This window comes from Neofelis nebulosa, chromosome 12 (assembly GCF_028018385.1).
Source record: "Neofelis nebulosa isolate mNeoNeb1 chromosome 12, mNeoNeb1.pri, whole genome shotgun sequence".
NCBI classification, from domain to species: domain Eukaryota; kingdom Metazoa; phylum Chordata; class Mammalia; order Carnivora; family Felidae; genus Neofelis; species Neofelis nebulosa.
The window spans coordinates 77,542,461-77,563,338 of NC_080793.1; the positions used below are offsets into that span (position 1 = coordinate 77,542,461).

Below are 20,878 nucleotides of genomic sequence, written 5' to 3' on the forward strand. Positions count from 1 at the left end.
TATTAAACAGCCATAAAAAAGGTAAGATCTTGCCACTTGTGACAACACGGATGGACCTAGTGGGTATTATGCTACGTGAAACAAATCAGACTGGGAAAGACAAATATGATTTGGTTTCACTCATACGTAGAACCTAAAAAAACAAACGTGTGAACAAACAAAACGTAGAATCAGAACTGATGGCTGCCAGAGGGACGGAGAGGGGGGAGGGATGGGCAAAGTGGGTGAAGGGGACTGGGAGGTACGGGCTTCCGGTTATGGAATCAGTCACAGGAACAAAGGGCACCGTGTAGGGAATACAGTCGGTGATGCTGTTATCCTGTATGGTGACAGATACGCTTGCGGTGAACGTAGAGAGAAGCTGTATATCTGAAACTACGTCATACTGTGCATCAACTATACTTAAATTTAAAAACAAAACAAAACAAAACAAAACACCTAAGAAATTAAGGCCCAGAATTTCCTTCCTAACAAATGCTGATATGGTTGGTCCAGGGACCCCACCTTGAGAGCCACTTCCTGACGGAAATAGGGCTGCATCTCTCCTGGAACTCCAATTGATGAAGCCTGGCTAATTAGGCTACTCTCGCCAACCTGGGGCCTGAGTCTCTGGAGGCAGGATTCCTAAATCCCTTCCCTCATGCCAATGACATAAGAAATGAAAGGTCGCTATACAACACATTACGGTAAGATGCTAACTATTTTCATATGGAGTAGCACCCACATTTTTGCTTTCCTTTTAAAGATATTTCAGGAAGGGCTGCTTGGGTGGCTCCGTTGGTTAAGTGTCTGGCTCTTGATGAAACAGTTGAGGTCGTGATCTCACAGTTCGTGAGTCTGAGCCCCGCATCGGGCTCTGCACTGTTGATCATGCTCTCCCTCTCTCTCTCAACACAAATAAATAAACATTAAAAACACATTTCAGGAGGAGAAATTCTCCTAATTAACCTATAGATACCCCTCACTGATCAAGCGCCAGGTTGGTCCAGAGATCTTCTTCTTTGGATACACATTACTCAGCGAGTTGAAGTCTAATCGCTGTTAGGACAAAATCAGGGTTTGACTGAGTTGAGACACAAAATCAAACTCAATTACAGTGCTGAAAAATAGGAAATGCGTTGTAGGATCTGTTTAATGCGTTTGAATCTCTCTGTTTTATCTAATCTTACTAACTCTATGGTTGAAGTGCATTAAATGTGGCAGGGCGTGCTCCCCAAAATAAGAGGCCCAGAGGAAATTTTATATGGGAGGCAAAAATAGTGTTTTACATACACACGTTACTCTGTATTAGCTAATGAAATCTTTACAACAGTCCTATTGGCACAAGAGTAGTATTCGTATTTTACAGCTGACAAAAATAAGGCACGTACACATTGAAAGAACTTGTCCAAAGTCACGGGGACTCAATCCTAACTGTTCAGAATCCCTCTGCATCATGGACGTATCCATTGATTACTGTCACCTACAACACACACGGTATTTATTTCAACTACTTCCTCACATCAGTCATCATCCTCAGAATAACAAGGTGGCAAAAGGGGGTGGAAATATTTCAAAAATTCATCTATATACCCTAAATGGACCCTGGACCATTTTTCTGCCCTTTGCCCTTTGCAAATTAGCTGCATAAAAACGGCTCTCTTCTTCAAAGCTCATTAAAATATCGTGTGGAGAAAAAGACGTATGCGGGGCATGGACGGAAAGCTAGCATCTGGACCATAACCCTTCCCCCTGTTCTTGCTGAGATTGACCTTCTTCAGTCATTTCCATCAGGGATTTTCTCTGAAAGGTGGAGACATTATTAATATGGAAAAGATCCTTTATTTTATATTCAAGCCGAGTCCTTTTTTTTTTTTTTTTTATTAGAGCTAAGCAGGCACGTATAGGTGGAAGAATGGTATTGAGCAGCAAAGAACAACTTCCTGTTTGTTAACATCCAGCAGCGATCACAACGCCCTTGTCTTTTGGCCCTTTCAGAGATGACTCTGGAAACTTCAGGGTGTATTGCGGCTTCTGGCGTAACACCATAAAATGAAGCCTGTTGCAGCCATTATTGGGATGTGTGATAGAAGCTTAATTGCTTTGAAATGCCTGAGGCTAGCAAGATGTGAACATGCGTCAAAAGCCTGAATGGAGATTTTAAGGGGGGGAAAAAAAAAAGTCTGGATCTATTTATTTCAGAGAGGATGTATCCAGATGGATTCTGCAAAGCGGTCGCCTGGCTTGTAACTGTACCTTGCTGGATGCAGCAGTCTTAGGAAGTTAAGCGTAGAACTGGGGCGGGATTAATTTTCAGGCGTTCCTTTTGAATCTTTGGGTCTGGTTTATGTCGTAGGCACTGGCACCAATATAAAGAAAGATCTCTCTGGAGGGAATAAAAGGACGAGCTAAGCCATCTTTACTAAAACTGTACTTTACAAAGAGTCATCAGAAGGCCCTTTTGTTCTTCTTGTTCATTTGGGACCCCTCCCCCCTTTTTTTAATGTTTATTTACTTATTTTGAGAGAGAGAGAGACAGAGCACGCAAACAAGCACGGGAGGGGCAGAAAGAGAGAAGGAGAGAGAGAGAGAGAGAGAGAGAATCCCAAGCGGGCTCTGTGCTGACAGCTGACGTGGGGCTCGATCCTACGAGCCATGAGATCATGACCTGTGCCAAAACCAAGAGTCAGACATTCAACCGACTGAGTCACCCAGGCTGCCCCATTTGGGATCTCTTATTGATCCTGAACCGGTTTTCACAGCTGAAGCAGCACCCCCTTACCAGTGTCTCAGCGTGGCACATAAGGTTGAGGCCTATGTGCCCGACCGAGGGCACGGAACCGGTGACCTCACTCAGGCATACCGATGTCTGAGTCCAAACAGGTAGGCACATCCAAATTCCAATCAGGGTTTCTCCAGTACACCAAAACCACGTGTTTGCTTTCGTATTTCAATTTTTTTTTAAATGTTTACTTATTTTTGAGAGAGAGGGACAGAGAAAGAGAGCATACGCAGGGGAGAAGCAGAGAGAGAGGGTGACGTAGGATCCGAAGCAGGCTCCGGGCTCTGAGCTGTCAGCCCCGAGTCCCATGCGGGGCTCGAACCCGCGCACCGTGAGACCATGACCTGAATTGAAATCAGAAGCGTAACCGACTGGGCCACCCAGGCGCCCCTTCCTTTCATATTTAAGGCTCTGTTCCACAGACAGTAGAAACGCTGGTCTGTTGGGAGTACCTTCTCAGGACAGCTTGATGAGCACCACAGAAGCTTCCAATAAAGCCTTTCACCACTGCTTTATGTCTGTGCTCAGGCATCCCGCATAGGCCAATACTTACAAGGACTCTTTACCCCAAATCTCAATCTTCTACAGGCCCCAGATGTATGATCATACATTTGAATTCATGAAGCATCAATCATTTCGGGTCACAAAAAAATGAGAGAACGTAAAAAGGCTATGAAAAGAATAATCGATTTGTGCTCATGAGCACCCACACTCACTTAACATTCTAGGATATTACTTCAAACTTGGTCCAGAGAGCTGGCACGAAAGACAGCGATGAAATCCTCACAGACACTGGAAAACTCTATTTGACCCCAGTAACGCTGACCTCGTTTGCTAATGAAGGTTTTGGGAATGTCAAGGTTGAAGCAACAGGTGAAGGTTAAAGTGAACGAAACCATCCCGGGATAGGTATTTTTTACACGATGTCATGCCTTTGACAGAGCGGAGAGAAATGACAACAGAGTTCAGTGCAACCGGGCTGGCATGTGGGATCTCCATGAATTAGAGAAAGGTCCCTCTTTCTCTAGGTGGACCTCAACCCCCTCTGGGGCGCATGGCTTAGTAAGTGGATCACAGGCTGGGTTTCGGGCTCCACCCAAACCCTCAGTTTAGCTCCCTAGTGCAGTTAATAACCTGCACAACCAACTACGGCAGCCCTAACATACAATCACGGCTAGTTCTTGCGTTTTTAGCCGTTGTCTCTCATTCCTTCGTCAGTCATGGCTGGGATTCAGCAGGGGTTTTAGGGTTCTAAGATGTATAACATCGAATCCTAGAACAAAGCTGAACACATATCTTCTGTCCTGGCTCTGAGGATACTTCTGAGGATAAAACATGAAAAGCAGCAAATGATTTCCAGACAAAACCATCTTGCACAGTCCGTTAAGAAAGCATACAGCAGTAGCCTCTGGTGGGTTCAAATAAGAATGCAGTTTCCTAGATGGGGCGCCTGGGTGGCGCAGTCGGTTAAGCGTCCGACTTCAGCTCAGGTCACGATCTCGCGGTCCGTGAGTTCGAGCCCCGCGTCAGGCTCTGGGCTGATGGCTCGGAGCCTGGAGCCTGTTTCCGATTCTGCGTCTCCCTCTCTCTCTGCCCCTCCCCCGTTCATGCTCTGTCTCTCTCTGTCCCAAAAATAAATAAAAAACGTTGAAAAAAAAAAAATTAAAAAAAAAAAAAGAATGCAGTTTCCTAGAATTATAGACAGTTCTGAGTTTGCTTCATGGACAAGAAGAAGAAAATATTGATGTAAACCTTAAGAAAGAGAAAAAGTCATTTATAAACTATAAATGCTTCTGTCACACAATCTGCCCTTGTCTTAGAGCAACTCAAGAGGCTAGCCCAGAATTACGGTCGCTTGCTTTCTTTAAATTTCTACAAAGCCACGTGGGAAATACAAAGACTATAACTGCATATGAAAAATAATTCAAATGTTGGAAGCTGAGTGGCTTTCTGAAGGTCATGGTGAATGATAATGACCGGCAAAAAGACTTTGGTCAAAGAGAATTTGTGAAGCCTTCTCGAAGCACAATTTCTGGCCTGACATTTTTCAAGGAGCAATCCTGTCCTCACACCTTTTGCCCTGGGTTTATTAAAGAGTGATTTCAAAAAGCATTTCTTGCCCTTCTTAAAAAAAAAAAAAAAAAAAAAAAAAAAAAAAAGAAGAAGAAGAAGAATTTAGCAAAGATGATTATATACCTCAACTCTAGAACTCTCCTCATTTAGAAGGAAGCCAAGAGATGATCAAAAATTTCCCTGAATGTCACAGCCCTTAAGGTCAGGAATATGTAATTGCATACTAAGATAATATAAAATGATCACCACAAGGGAATTCACATCCATTTCGGCCAGTTTCTTACATACATGTCATTTTGTAGGACACATCATAGGGCCAGTGGGTTTACACCATCAGCTTAAGAAATAAAATTCTTTCTGACATCACATAAGCAACTCGAATTGACTCACTAGAAAGTCATTATTATTATCGACTAATTTCTCAAATCACTGCAGAGGCTCTAAAATGTTTTCAAATGAAATGAGAACCCCTAGCTGTGGGATTCAAGTAGCTTTTCTGCCAATTTCTCTTAAATCCTTTTTTCACCCAGTGTTTATTTATGTATTTTGAAAGAGAGAGAGAGTGGGGGTGGGGTGGGGTGGGGTGGGAGGGACAGAGAGATAGGAGAGAGAGAATCGCAAGCAGGCTCTGAGCTGTGAGCACAGAGCCCGACGCAGGGCTTGATCTCATAAGCCATGAGATCATGACCTGAGCTGAAATCAAGAGTTGGGTGCTTAACCGACTGAGTTACCCAGGCACCCCCATGTCCGTTTCTTCTAAATTACTTTTCTGATCACACCACACCTGCCCTTTTTATACACTGAATTTCAACGGCCACGGCTCTATGCACATCCGTACATATACATGCTCAGTTTTCATTGTACAAAATCTTAACAGAATATTAACTGTTTGTGAATTCAATACTAAAGGTGAGTAGCATGTTACGAATGAAGAGCCGTGCCAGACTCTGTATATGACGGTGTTCCTTCCCCTTCCCCTTTGCTACACACGCCAGCCATCACGGCCCCTCGCGCTTCCTTGACCAAATCTCTGTGTAAGCAGCAGGCCGTGTCTGATGCTCGACACATCTGGTTAGCCATCTGGGTGGCTCACCCACTCCTCAGGGTCTCTGTTTCAATTAGGCTTTTTCTGACTGTCTAATGTTCCAAAAAGTTGTGTTTGCCCGCACCAAGACTCGTCCATGAGTACTCATACCAGCTTAACTCACAACCCTAGACTGGAAACAACAAAATCGTCCATGAAAAAGTGAAGGAGTAAATCAACTGTGGTATATCCCTATGCTGGAGTATCACTTCGCAATAAAAAGGGACGGACCCCTCGTATACCTAATGATTTAGAGGAAATTTAGAAATCCTATTTGGAGAGGAAGAAGCCACTTTTCAATGAGTCTACTTATATAAAAGTCTGTAAGAGACAATATAATCTATAGTGAAAGGAAGTAGATCAGTTGCATAGGGGGTAAGGGAAGAGAAAGGAACATGAAAGTCTATTTTGGGGTGACAGAAATGTTCTATCCTCGCTTGTGGTGACGGTTACCTGGGTACCTACATTCGTACAATTAAAATGGTGCTTTTTTATCATATGTAAACTTACTCCAATAATGTTGATTAAGGATGTGTATGTATTGGGGCATCTGGGTGGCTCGGTCGGTTAAGCGTCCCACTCTCGGTTTTGGCTCAGGTCATGATCTCAGTTTTGTGAGTTCATGTCCCACATCGGGCTCTGTGCCTGCTTGGGATTCCCTCCCTTCCTCTCTCTCTGCCCCTCTCCTGCTCACACTGTCTCTGTCTCTCTCAAAACAAACAAACAAACAAACAAACAAACAAAAGAACGTGTCTTATATTACCAGATACCGTTTGTTTGTTTATCGAGCTAGGAATCAATCCCAAGCTGTTTGACTTTGGCACCCAGACTCTCAACCACTCTGTTGAGTGAGTTGCTGTTGTTGTCGTTGTTTTTTTTTAAATAAACACAAAACCTCCCAAAAGAAAATGTCGAATTTTAAAAGCTTCTGTAAAAGAATGTGTCTGTAGGTGTGAGTATATTCTGAGAAGATGGTCTTGGATTAAATCCTTTTTGGTTATCTTATTTTGCAACTTGATTCAGAACCCAATTATTGGCGCTACATAGAAATCCATTTCATTACTTTAGAGTCATAACACACTTTTGGCCTGAAATTAGCACTGGCCCTGGTTGATCATCCTTTGCAATCACCGGGTTTAGGGGTTGATGATGTTTATCTTTGCCTAAAATATCAACTGTAACCACAAACTATCAAGATTTGCTACCATTAATAGCCAAACCCATATGCTGAAGGAAGAGTCCGGAAGATACCTTGGCAACTACAGCCTGATTAGAATCAGTGAAATCAGTTTTCATCAGGCAATTACACAAAAAGAGACATCGATCCTCTCTTAAGTGTACAAGCTTTTGCATATTGCCAAAAAAAAATATTTTATGCTCACAGCTTTCCTACTGTATTAATGACTCAAGAGTCAATAGGACATTGATAGCTATAATCAGTTCAGATGTCTATCACTAGTTCCTATGGGGACTCAGCCTTCTCATTATGTTTGGTATAAGTTACCCACATTCTAAAAAACCGAGATACAAAAGCTTTAATTGGCTTCCTCCAGGGCCACACAAAATATCAGTAACCGACTGTCTACCAGAATTTAAAGGTTCCTAAGATGGTGGCAAAGCCACAAAACTCCTCCGCACATAATTCCCGTCATTAACTAATTATATCTGGTACAGAGATAATAGTCACTTAGGGCAACCATCATTTTAATTCTGTTTTGAAGACGGATTTTAAGTGTGAAACCACATGCATTTAAAGCTTATGTACTTGGGGATGAAAAAGTAAAACGCAACAAAACAAAACACCCCCGAAGTCTAACAAAACCTAATGCTATATCATCCCGTCAAAGATCAGCACGGAGAAAACAACGTTTCCTGTCAACAGAAGGGATTTTTAAATCTCACTTGTTTAGTGAGGCATGCGTGGAATGCTCTGATGGGCAAGTGGACATTTTGGACATGAGACTCTAGATTAAGCAGTGATCAAGCACTTTGCTGTCAGGGGTTCCATATTATTGGTCTCAGCTAGATATTTAGGCAAATCACCCACCAGACAAAGGGATAAAAATAAAAATCCCTAAATTTTGTGTGATTCCTTTTTTTTTTTTTTGTAAATGAGCAAGAAGATAAGTTCCTGTATTCGATGATCAGTACACAGAAAAATGAAAGGTTTTAAGTTAACACATATTAAACGAAATTGCCTTCAGAGAGTACAATAGTATACAACACATGGAATCTTGAAAGAAACTCAGGGGGTATTTCCAATGAGTGCATTTTATTAGGTAGAATCAAATGTATATACTTCCCTCTTTCTTTGGATTATAAAAAACTTCTTTCTACAGCAAGGATGGGGGCTGGAATCGAGCATCTGATTCCAAAACCACCTCTGACGCTGACCACATGAATAACATATCACTGACCTTTCGTCAAAAACGTGCCGATGACCAATTAATGTGCGTTATGTAGCTTTAATCCTAGCTACCAACATCACATCAGCATGCTAGGTGGCAAAGAGGAACTATTATTTGTGCAGTGAAATAATAAAATAAAATACGGCTTTACCCTTTCAGACCGTAATACATCAGATATCGCTTCACACACTAAAAAAAAAAAAAACACACACATTTCAAAACCTTTACTTTCAATTCAACACATGGCATGCTTCATGATTTCAGCACTTCTAATTCTTTTTAATAAGTGTTACAAACTGAAAGCAAGACAGGTAGGTATTAAAAATATATTGGAACATCTTAAAATTACCAGCCCTACCAGTGGAAACAAAATGATGGCAATTAAAGGTAATAAAGGTTATTAAAAGTTAGGGCCTTGGAGGCTAAGAAGTCATGTTAGACTGTCAATTGTTTTCCCATGGTGGGAAATCAGTTAGAAATTAAAAAAAAAAAATCTAGTAGTTTAGTTGTGGTCAAAGAAAGAGTCAGTGGGGATGGGAAGGTTTCAGCAACATGCTGGTAAAAAAAGAGAGACTTACATAGTCTGGGAGGGCAGTGAAATGGAAGGCGTGGTAACCTCGCTCACTTAGTTGTCATTTTTGATTTTCAATGACATTTTTTTCATTCGTTCGCCTAGTAAAGATGACAGAAGGTCCTAATTTATTATCTGACGTCTATTCCTGTTCCTAAATTTAAGAGCGTTTAACTGTATACAGTCATATAATCCAAATACAGACACTTCGAAGAAAAAAAAAAAAAACCTAAAGCATTGAGGTGGCATGCATTCAATTACACTTGTAACTGCAACCGTGAACCAGAGAGGTAAGAACTCGTTGGGGTCGGGGGTGGGGATCAGCGGACACAGCCCAAGTGACCGTGGATTTGCGAGTTCCTCAGGTTAAAGCAGTAGAACGGAGGGGATCGTCACAAAGAGCTAAGCTTCCTAAAACGGTAAGAGCCATGGTTTCTAGAAGAATGCACAATTAAAGTTCTCTGCATGGCTGGTTTGGTCCGCATACCATCTAGGCGCAAACAGAACTGTTCGAACTATCCATGACATACCAGCAGACATCGTCTCTACATCAGACGCCTTTTCCTGCTCAGGTTAGGCTGCATTTGAGATGACCGGGGAAGTTTGCAGGGACACTTTTTTATAAACATGACCTGGCAGATCATGTGGGCTTGACAGAAGGGAATACAAGTGTAGTGTAAATGTCTACGTGTGTATGTAAATCGTACCGTGGCCAGATCAGATTAGGCAATGCCAGGGGGCCCCCGACATTTCCTCTCACTTCCCCTTTCTGGGTGCACATCAACACATGTCGGGCTGGCACGGGGAAGGTGCTCGGGAAGTTTTTGTAAATAAATAAACAAAGAGATTTGCATAAATTAAGCTCTGTGAAGAAAACCACCCAAATGGCAAAAAGCCCTTGCTTCGATAGCTGATTTGTGCATTTTAAGGCGCTTCAATGAAGGGGGTATGAAAAAGCACAGAAAAGAAAAAAAAAATAGAGAAGACTTTTCATAAGGAAGGCATCAAAGGAGAAGGAAATAACACTGGAAAAAACCCCAAATAAATGATTTAATGCCAAAGTCATCTCCTAGCATTACAAATGCTGAGCAGTAGCGAAACACAGGAATTTGGAGTTCAGTTCTCTAGTGGCAAATATCACATCTGTTCATCTGGTCTCCTACAAATACTTTTCCTATTCTCATGAACCACCTCCAGGAGAGTTTTTGGTAAGTGCACAGCATTTCTTCCACTTGTTTTTAAAGAAACTATCTCCGGAGGAAGTTTAGAGTCAAAAGGTGTATGACATTTAGCCAAAATTATTCACACAATGAACAATCCAAAAAACGGTTAGTCCGTTTCCATAGGTAGGTACTCATTGGTCTACGTTTATTTCAAAGAACGGATCTTCTGCAAAAGACTCTTGACTACACTATAAACGATCGTTATTCTTACTTAAGAAGGAACAGGACAGGGCAGTCGTAGTTCGATTAAAATTGTTAAAAATTATGCTACCATAAGCCTAAAAATATCGATGAACAGCTTCTGGCTTTGGGGCTCCCTTCGCTGTGAGTTTACTCTTACTACCCGATTGTTTATAGCGTGCTGTTCTAACGAGAACACAGAAAAAGAAGAAAGGAAATTTCTGTGCACCCAGCTCATCCGCATGCAACCCCAGGGTGATCCCACTCTCAGAGGAACACACACGAGTCAGCAGAGAGCCACGTTCTCGGCTTCTCCAGGCCGACCTCCTTGCCTGAATGAGAGCCTCGCGGTGCCAGGCAACAGGAAGCCGGCAGCTGCTGCCGGAGGGGCTGTCTTGCATCTGCCAGGTCGCTAACACATGTGGATCAGAATGGATTGGGCCTGCCTCGCGGCGAGGCCCGCAGCCGCCTAGCTCCGAGATCACCTGGTTCTACTCTCGGCCTGCGACGTACTACATACGGGTATGTCTGAAGAAATGTAAGGACTTGGCAGTGTCTGGTGACAGCTTGTTTGGAGGGTGTTGGCCTCTCTGAAGCGATCAGTGATGACTATCAAGTCCACGGATGACAAGACCCCAATACCTCACTGGTTGCTACTCTCAGCTGCTTGTGCTTGCCCCGAGGAGAAGGAAATGCTGAGGTTGATATTGACATCATCAGGGCAGACGAGCACCTACTAGGCAATATGTCAAGTTAGCCTCAGGTGTCTTTCTTTTTCGTGGTTTTTTTTCCCAACACATTAAATTGCTTCCAACAGGTTACGTCGCTCAACCTCAGGGCACAAAGGCCAGCCCAGGGGAGCACAGATGTTTTCGGATTTGTTTCAGGCACACCCCTCGCTCAGCATTAGGACTAAGTTGCACAGGAGAGAGAGAGAGAGAGCAGCCGCGGCCACATGCTCCCATTTGCAGGTGACTTCCGCCTTCTCCTAAGGAGAAGCGTGCGGCCATGCGTTCCCGCGAAGCTAGGCCTGCAAACGCTGGTGACCTAATTTAAAATACGAGCTCTCGCTGAGCTCCCTTTGCATGAAGTTCTTCCAAGCATTAGCTGTTTCTTTGTTTGCTCAGTTCTCATTTCATAAAAAGTCACCCATCTTTGTCCAGGCCCGGTGACCTCCATCCTCTCCCTCCCCAAAGCACGTTTCGTCTCCTGCTAGCCTCTGCCTTAATCACTTTTATTTGTGGGACACTAGGGAGGGGATGGTAATGCTTAGAGTCGGGAAGAATATCAGTCTTTAAAAAATTATTCTTATTACGATCATGTTTAGATGAAATATGGGGCTTGCCATCAACAAAATTACAAAACAATTCCACCGGGAGTCCAGACCGTTCAGGGCAATTCATCTACGAAAAGGCGAACTTTAATTGTTACTCTTGGCAGCAGTCTAAGAGAAGAGTGGAATATGATACTAAATATTGCCACGTGCAATAGTAAAATGCTCTTTCCTCCTTGCCAGAGCACCGTACGGCCCCCTTCGGACTCAGGTTTGGATCTGGGGAGTTATTCGAAATCCTCTGTTTCCCCCTCTCCAAAACCAACAGAGGTTTTCAAAAGAGTTGCATTTTTTATTAGAACCATTCGCTCTTTTTAACTTGCCAAAAAGGGATAAGTAAAACTAAGGCTTTTATTTGGGTTAAAGTTGATTCCTCAGCTTCATGGAGGTCAATGCACTTGGTCTGTGAACCCTCTACCAAAAAGTTCATCGCAGCACTGACCCCACCAAGGTTGTATTTTGGACCCTTCTTCCCCCTCCCCAAACCCACCTCCCAGCCTCGTGGATTTATATAGGAAGAGCTGGCAGGGTGTGGAGGCTAATCAAAATGAAACATACCCCTATGGCAAAGTACGTCCTGGATTTTCTATGACAGACAGCTGGCATTTCAAATATTTTTAATGCTGCACATCACAATGGCTGTTTGGGGATCGAGTGTCTTGATCTGGGCTTCAGACAATGTGATCCCAGCACGTATTTACAGCTCTTTAGATTACAAGTTCATTGAACACGGCTGCACCATATAGGTTATGAGTATGGAGAGGTCCTTGATAATACTGAAAAGCAGAGGGATATTTTTCTTTTTCTAAAAATGGAGTGAAGTCTTCGGTGAAGATGTTAACCAAAGACATATTGTATATGGCACAGGTTATCTGATACATTTACAGGTTTGGGCTAAGCATGAGACTATAATAAGCCATTTGCAAGTAGTTTTTTTTAAATTACATTTTACATTTCCAGCATGGATATATGCATACATTGGGTATAATTTCACTAAAGACATATTAAAACCATATTTAAGAAATCATAAGTAGATAATATTATTCAGCTTCTAAAATGTTTAAGTTGGCGAAGTTAGGGCCCAAAAAAGTAAACGACTCGCCCGGGATTATTCAACATGTTACCGATGGGCCGAGGACCAGAATCTCAATTTTGAACTAGATATTCCCTATGGTATGGGATACTCTTTTTCACCCATAGGGATATATAATGATACCAAGACTATTTGGGAGTAAATTTAAGTCTGCAGATATAACCAAGAGTAGTCTTTGTTGTAACTTAACTTAATGGGTTAAAATTGAGGTCATGTGAATGAAGCTTTAGGACATCTGCTTTATGTAATTATTTTCTTTTTATTATAACATACGTTATGGATGACAGCGAGCAAAATGGCTACCATTACTAAGAGAGTTTGAGGGAACTATAGTCCTCAGCCATGAGAAAAATAGCAATTATTACATATTGTACATAAATGTATACAGACTGTGTGTTATAAAGCTTCCTAAGAACTTTTCATTTATATAAAGTGATGTCTTAGAGTTAGCTGTTGTGGAAGCTTAAAAAGAAACAAAAACAAAATGTGGAGAAAGCATGGCCTACCAACTAATAATGAAAATATATACCAGTGAGTCTTTAAGTGGAAGCAATCCCTACAGAAGATGAGGAATTTTTAAATACATTGGTACAAATACCACTCAGATAACCAATGACAGTGATAATAAACGAATTAAAAGCCCCATAGGTCGACTATACTTGGATGGTTGTCTTTTAAGAGATTGACCTATGATGTGGGAAGCCAAGGAAATCTGCCTTCTATGTGTTGTTTGAATTGAAAAAAAAAAAAAAAATGAACCTGCCTTTTCTTTACTAAAAGGGCAAGCTCCTTGTGTGTCGGCACACAATTTCAAGTTTCTTTTCAGGGATTCTATTTCCTGCTCTCCATTTAAAATGGGGGGAGGGAGGGGCGGAAATAAAAATATTTTGCCTGTGACAGAATATGAAAGAAGTTCTCACCCTTAAAACCCGCAGCATTGGTTTTCCAGTCATTAGCGTTCAAATGTCCTGCACGGGAAGTCCTGACAATAACATGCTGCACGTCTCTCCAGGTCAGAAACGGACTGGGGAAAGACAAGGTAAGAATCATTGTACCAAAAAAAAAAAAAAGATGGGGGAAGCAGAGAGTCACAAGCAAATTAAAAAAGCAAAAGCAGAATGGCGAAGTACTAAAAACGAAGGGTCAGTGATTCGGGGTCGGGGTGAACAAATGCGGCTCTGGGTCTCAATGTGGAGAGGTGACGTTAGTCTGAGGGAGGCAGAGAACGTAACCTTAAATTTAGGAAATACTGTGGTATTGGTCAGTTGTAACTCGGTGTTTAAAAGGGTGAGGATTTCCAGTTTTCCTCAACAAAATGGCTCCCGGTTCGGGCCCGGCCATCCTTTACGTAAAAGCTTGCGTCGGAACCTGAAAATTACCGGAAGCTAAAGCCAAAACTGAAGTCTTCTGGAACATTCCTTGTCTAGCTATACAGCCAGACAATCGCTTGCGTAATTTAACAAAGAACTAGCAAGGGTTAGCATTTTGCGTGTACGTACAGGATAAGGAGAAAGCCTCAAATGAACCGAGTCCCTGTCGTCCGTGTTTTCAAAGAAAGAGAATTTAGCGTGGAGCCCAAAGCTGGGCCCCAAGACATAGGTATGGGAGTATCCTTAACTTGCCATAAGTGATTATTATATTAAATCGCTGGATACCTATTTCTTGCGACTGTTAGCACTGAAGGCACAGAGTCACTGAGTAGAGAAGTTCCTTTCATTGGAGAACCTCGACACTACCCATAAACCTACAGAAAACCAATCCCAGTACATGTGCGCAAAGAGCATCTATCTACTGGAAAGCGTCTGACTCCATGCACGCATGAAATTCTGATCAAGATGCTTATTATTTCCGTCTTGACTGCCAGGTGTGACAATCTTTTACTTAATTGGGAAACGTGGCCGTTATCAGGCAGCTTGGGTACTTATTTTTCACCTGCCACCTTCATTTTAGAAGGATACTTGCCAAGGATGGGCCAGAACATGGAGGGGAGGGGGGCAACGATCTGAGGTGTGACAGGAGCAAGTTGCAGTCCCTTTGGCCCCTCGTATGCAGCCCACGGATGCTGGCCTCTCCCAGGCAGAGGAAAAACTGGTGTCTTAATTCCAGCTAATTCAACGATGGAGCTGCACGCGGCTTCACTTCCTACTACGTGTTCCCATCACCCTTGCCACATACACGTTTTTGAGAGTGGCCTCCTAACAAAGGGGGCCCAGGGATCAGATCCTGGCTCTTTCGTTTTCCACTTCTGTGAAATTAACTTCTCGAGGTTTCAGTGTCCACATTTAGCATGTGGACGCTAAGATCTATTCCACTTCATTATACTGACGGAATCAAAGTGATGCCAAGTACTTATTTTGGTGCAAAATAAGCCATCAAGAGGTGGCAGACAATACATTCTGCTACGTGTTGAGCCACGGCTCTCATTTGGTGGCTTGAACATGAAGGAGATGGGGAGAAAAAGGTGCTATAGAGTTCTGACACCTTTTTGCTCTGCCTTCAGATGAAACCTAAAACACATAGTACTGCCATTTCCAAAGTTTTCAGAGGGGGCAGGATTGGATGTAGACGATTTTGCAAGGTTGCGTTAACAAAATAACTAATTACTAATGAAACGAAAACTTAACCTCATGAATTTGAAAAATACAATAACACCGAAAAACGACTGAGTTCTCTTTTGTTTTACCCAACACTTGCTATGGACCAATTTTAGAACCTGATAATGCATGAAACTCTGGAGGAAGGGAGGGAGTTGGTTTGAGGGGGGTCCAGGAGGCAGGGAAGTTTCACTTCTAAAACAAATAGCACGATCTGGCCCTTTGCTGACTGACACCGAATCCACCATAAGAATTCAGTAAACTCACTGTGCCATGGTCAAGAAAACTAGGAAGAGTCAAGGGATAATTCTACTTCTGAACTCGAAGGTCAACATAAGATGTTTTTCCTGATCTGCCTGATACAATGGTAATCTCCTTTCAACTTTCCCAGTGTCGTGATTTGAGTGAGGAAGAATTCAGTAAACTCATTGTGTCATGGTCAAGAAAACTAGGAAAAGAGTCAAGAGATAATTCTACTTCTGAACGGGAAGGTCAACATAAGATGTTTTTCCTGATCTGCCTGATACAATGTTAATCTCCTTTCAACTTTCCCAGTGTTGTGATTTGAGTGAGGGGCAAACGCAACAACAAAAGCTCAGTCTGGCAAACCTTTCCAGACGCTTCTTTGTGGTACAGCATAATCCTCTCAAATGGGCATGCTTGCTTCGCTTTTCTCCATGAGCAAACAGCAAGATACATGCAGGTGTACTCGGATTTGATAAGTATGTCTAAATCCACCTAGGGATTTTAAAATAACATTTAACACACAGCTGAAACTTCCACACCTTAAATATTACTCTTTATGGGGGGAGAAAAGAAAAGACGAGAAAAGATGAGAAAAGACAAGGAAAGGAAAGGAAAGGAAAGGAAAGGAAAGGAAAGGAAAGGAAAGGAAAGGAAAGGAAAGGAAAGGAAAGGAAAAGAAAAAGAAATGAAAACAGTTTCCTATGTTACTTATCACCAGGGCAAGATTCTTTTGGAAACATCAAACACAAGGTTCTGACCATTGGGAGGCCATTTCCCTAGTGGCCCTTAGCACTAAAAATATAATGATGATGATGATGATGATGATGATGATGATGATGGGGTTGATAAAGGCAGCACGGGGAACATTTATCTTGTGACTTAAGCAGTTGTATTCAGGCAGATTCAGGAAGCCTCCTGCATTCAGTTCAGCCTGAAGAAATCAGAGTTACTTGCTCTCACGCTGAGTTGTAAAAACTAGTTCTTCTTGGAGTACTTGTAATTAGAAGGAAGGAATTAGCTTCAGGAAATTGAAACTACGCATGGAAAGAAGGAGGCGTTCAGATAATTTTACTCTGGCATTTGATAATATGCAACTTCAGAAATCATTTAATTTCAAAATGTCCCGTATTTCACCAAAGTGAGGAAGTTAATACGGGAAACCGATGGATTTTCCATCAGTGGCATTGCTACCCGTGGGAGGGGAACTAATTAGCTCAGGAAATAGCCATAGGTTAATTTGCTGGTATCCGGAGAAGACTTGGATTTACAGGGACATCTGATTCGCATTTTGGGACTTATTTGTATTTATGCTCTCAGGGACGATGCAGACGTGAAGGTATCAGACTATGAAGCTTCTGGGATGCCACACACAGATCGAAAGAGACGGGAAGGCTGCAGGCCCTGAGCTGGGAACGTCACAGTCCACGGCGCTGAAAGTAGGGCCCCCTGAAACTTACCCCTTCCGCCAATGACCCTGGCCCCACATTCCACTGGCTTCTGAACGTCAAGACCCCTCTCACCTCCAAGAATAGAAGATGGAGCACTAAGAACTTTGGGGCAAACGATAATCAAGAGGCCACAAGTGTAACTGACCTGGAGGAAAAGAACAGTTTCTCTCCATTCTGAGCCTGGGGACCACGGACCCCATAAAAAGCCACAAGGATTTAGGCCACACACACCCCTTGGGTTTCTTCCTGGAACAACTGGCAGTCACCTTTAAACGACAGTATGCGGTAAAAGGGCAACATTTCCAAATCCCTGCAACATGTGGCTAGCTACCTATGAGCTTTCAAGGCAATAAAATATACCTGACTTTCTGGAGAGTTCTGTATATGTAATCTTTTCCTGGTAGGAAGCTTTGCATCGTTCAAGGACCTCGAATTACTAGCCAACATTAAATGAGCGCTTGGCCACGGCATGGTACTACATGTTGTGCGTGATTGATTGATTGATTGATTGATTTGAGGGAGAGGGAGAAGGAGAGGGAGAGGGGCAGAGGGAGATGAACAGAAGGAGAGAGAGAATATCTTAGGCAGGCTCCACGCTCAGCGTGAGATCACAACCTGCCCTGAAATCAAGAGTCGGAGGCTCAACCGACTGAGCCACCCAAGTGCCCCTGTACGTGCATTATTACTGTGTAATCTTAAACATCTTATGAATATAAGTAACATTTTTATTCCCATTTCACAGACGACAAAACTGAGACACAGAGCTACACATAGTCACTCTAGCACATACAGGTAGTTAGTGGAAGGATGACAATTCCAACCAGCTGCCCCTGGCTGGCGGTGGCTTCTATGCTGTCACGTACTATTTAAAAGCACCTCCAGGTGGACCCCCGGAAGGCAGAATGAACGGACGCATGTTGGTTCGCTCGGTAGTTCTTCGACAATTGGATCAGGAAGCAACGTGTGGCATGCCGTGTCCTCGTGGTCACGCTATTTTCGCACCTGCACTCTCTCTCTCAGCTCAGTTGAATTTTGATTCTCTGGCTGAATTTTGATTACCACAGAATTCAGGAGAGTCTCGAGTCTTAATCTGGGTCTTAGGTTCCAAAGGCTTAACTTTGGCATACTCCCTCGAAGGTGAATAGAAAGATATCAAACTAGGAAATATATGATTTTTATAATAAAATACAATATTATATGCCTGTACTGGAGAGCAGAACGTGATTATATTATTTAACTTTATGGTCATGAACTTGTCACCTTGCTTGACATGCTCACACTTTAATGTGGTTTATAGTTTGGCTTTTCCAGTCCGGGAGCTGCACCTGAACCCCAGCACAAACACTTCTCGTTTCTAGCAGCAAAAACAGGATAATTAGTGACACCGTCACTACCTGGTATCTGTATTCTGTTTTTGTTCTGAGCAGTTCAAAGTGTTTGATGGCCTCAACGGTAGGTTTAGAAGAAGCAGGACTGGGGCGCCTGGGTGGCTCAGTCAGTTAAGTGTTCAACTATGGCTCAACTTACGAAATCATGGTTTGTGAGTTCGAGGCCCGCCTCGGGCTCTGTGCTGACAGCTCGAAGCCTGGAGCCTCTGCTTCAGATTCTGTGTCTCCCTCTCTCCCTGCCCCTCCCCTGCTTGTACTCTGTCTCTGTCTCTCAAAAAATAAATAATAAAAACAACTAAAAAAAAAAAAAAGTAGGCTGTATCCCAAGAAAGACATTTTTTTCTAGTGCCTTTTGCCGGACCCCTAAATTCTACTGCTAATACTTAAAGTAAAAAATCAAAACAAGAGTTTTCTTGGCTAATTATGCACATGTGAACGTCCAACATCGATCTGTACTTGGTGGTCCTTAAAAAACAAGGACCTTGAATCTTGAGTGACTGACTGACTCACTATTATTTCTTAAAAAGAAAAAAGGGGCACCTGGGTGGCTCAGTGGGCTAAGCGTCTGACTTCGGCTCAGGTCATGATCTCCCGCTTTGCGAGTTCGAGCCCTGCGTGGGGGGTCTGTGCTGACAGCTTGGAGCCTGAAGCCTGCTTCAGATTGTGTCTCCTTCTCTCTCTGCCCCTTTCCCGCTCACCTCTCTCTCTCTCTTTCAAGAATAAATACACATTAAAAAAGAAAAAAAGAAGTAACCTTCCCTTGGTCCCCTCCAACAGATCTGTCATCACAGGCAACCGATAATAGGGACAACACGTACACATCTTGATACGGAAAGAGAACTGATCAATGAGAGTAGCAAAGCAAAACCAGAGAATGAAAACTGTTCCCTAACTGGGCAATCTTCTTAACATACAAGACCGATTCTGTCTTATACAATGATGGAGTAATTTCACGAACCAGTCCTATGGGGAAACTACATGACCGGTCAGCAATCATCCAGTTACCTAGACATTCAACAAAAAATCCAACACAAGACCGGTCTTGTTTTATGATCCTTAAGACCATGGAAAATAGAAATGGGACCAAGTAGCCGCAAAATTCACGCCGTCGTGCGGGCGCTAAATCAATCCGCGATTGTGGGAGGAGATTCACGGCGAGCTGGAGCAACAAAGATGAGACAGAAAATGTCTAGAGCCTGCTGAGGTTGGTCCAAACATTATCCTGACTGTACCCAGTGCATGCCGAGGGTGACTCAAGAATAAAACACCGACCCTCCAACAAAGGAAACCGATATTCTTTTGTCAGGTTAATGAAGCCACAGAAAGGATCATCAGGTTGTCAACCCCACGGCGCACAGGAGGATATACTGCTCATGGGAGTGCGTTTGGTTTGTTCTGTTTTGTTGTGTTGTATTGTGTGCTCTACAGTAATTCAAAAGTTCCAGGCGGGGCACCCGGGTGGCTCAGTCGGTGAAGCATCCGACTTCGGCTCAGGTCACGATCTCGCGGTTTATGGGTCTGAGCCCCGCGTCGGGCTCCGGGCCGACAGCTCGGAGCCTGGAGCCTGCTTCGGATTCTGTGTCTCCCTCTCTCTCTGCCCCTCCCCGACTTGTGTTCTGTCTCTCAAAAATAAATAAATGTAAAAAAAAAAAAACACAAAAGAAAAAAAGTTCCGGGCCAAAAACTGGGTGTCCTAACAGAAAACAGTTAATTGTACCTCCAGGTTTGGAAATGTGACTTGTATTGGCATCATCTGGACACCTACTTATGATCCATCCATACCCGAACCAAAGCAGGAAAGATAAAGAAGATTGGTTCAGGACCACCCACGTCAAATTTTTATTATATTCTCTTGTTCATACCAGTCATTGATTACCTGAATTGAGTATAAACTAAAGGTCTAGAAACTGGGTCTCTAAACACACTTAAGAGAAGATGGCCCCTGATTTACAAAGAAAAATTCTGCCATTTAAACTGAAGTGTCTTCTTTTCCTTTATAAATCCTGGCTTCTGCCCAGGCTTTGTCATTACACCCAAACACATCAATTAAGTTTTGTGCAGCTTTACAAACAAACGGCATTTTGTCTGTAAGCTCAACAGTCATTCCCTTGAAACACCTTGCTACATCAACTCTTAGGGAATACAGTTTGATCAACGGTCAGACAAGGGTACACTAACCAAGAGATCACATGCATTGAAGTCAATTCACCATAAATGAAACTTTGTGCAAGTTCTCCGTATACACTCAATTCCCTCCAGCATTATGACCCGGAGGCTGTAAATTTTGGCCAAGGTAAAGGCCTCTCTCTCTTCATGCGCCCCACAACCTGGAATCGAGGCCTGACCCTCATTTTTCGTTCCAGACTCTGCAATCTCTTGACGTAGACGAGATATGACAGTATGAGAGCTCCCTCCCTACGCTTATCCCAGTCAAGCTGTGAGAAACCCACTTGGCGGTAAGGGAGCCGGAGAACAT

At 43.0% G+C, this 20,878-nt stretch overlaps 1 protein-coding gene across 3 annotated transcripts in view; it reads right to left on the reverse strand.

Annotated features, from left to right (window-relative positions):
* PCSK5 (proprotein convertase subtilisin/kexin type 5) overlaps positions 1–20,878 on the reverse strand; it is a 452,999-nt gene that overhangs the window by 201,982 nt on the left and 230,139 nt on the right. For all 3 annotated transcript variants that reach the window (XM_058695668.1, XM_058695669.1, XM_058695667.1), the window contains exon 10: positions 13,647–13,750. In XM_058695668.1, the coding sequence (XP_058551651.1) occupies positions 13,647–13,750 (104 nt within the window). The remainder of the gene's footprint in view (positions 1–13,646; positions 13,751–20,878) is intronic.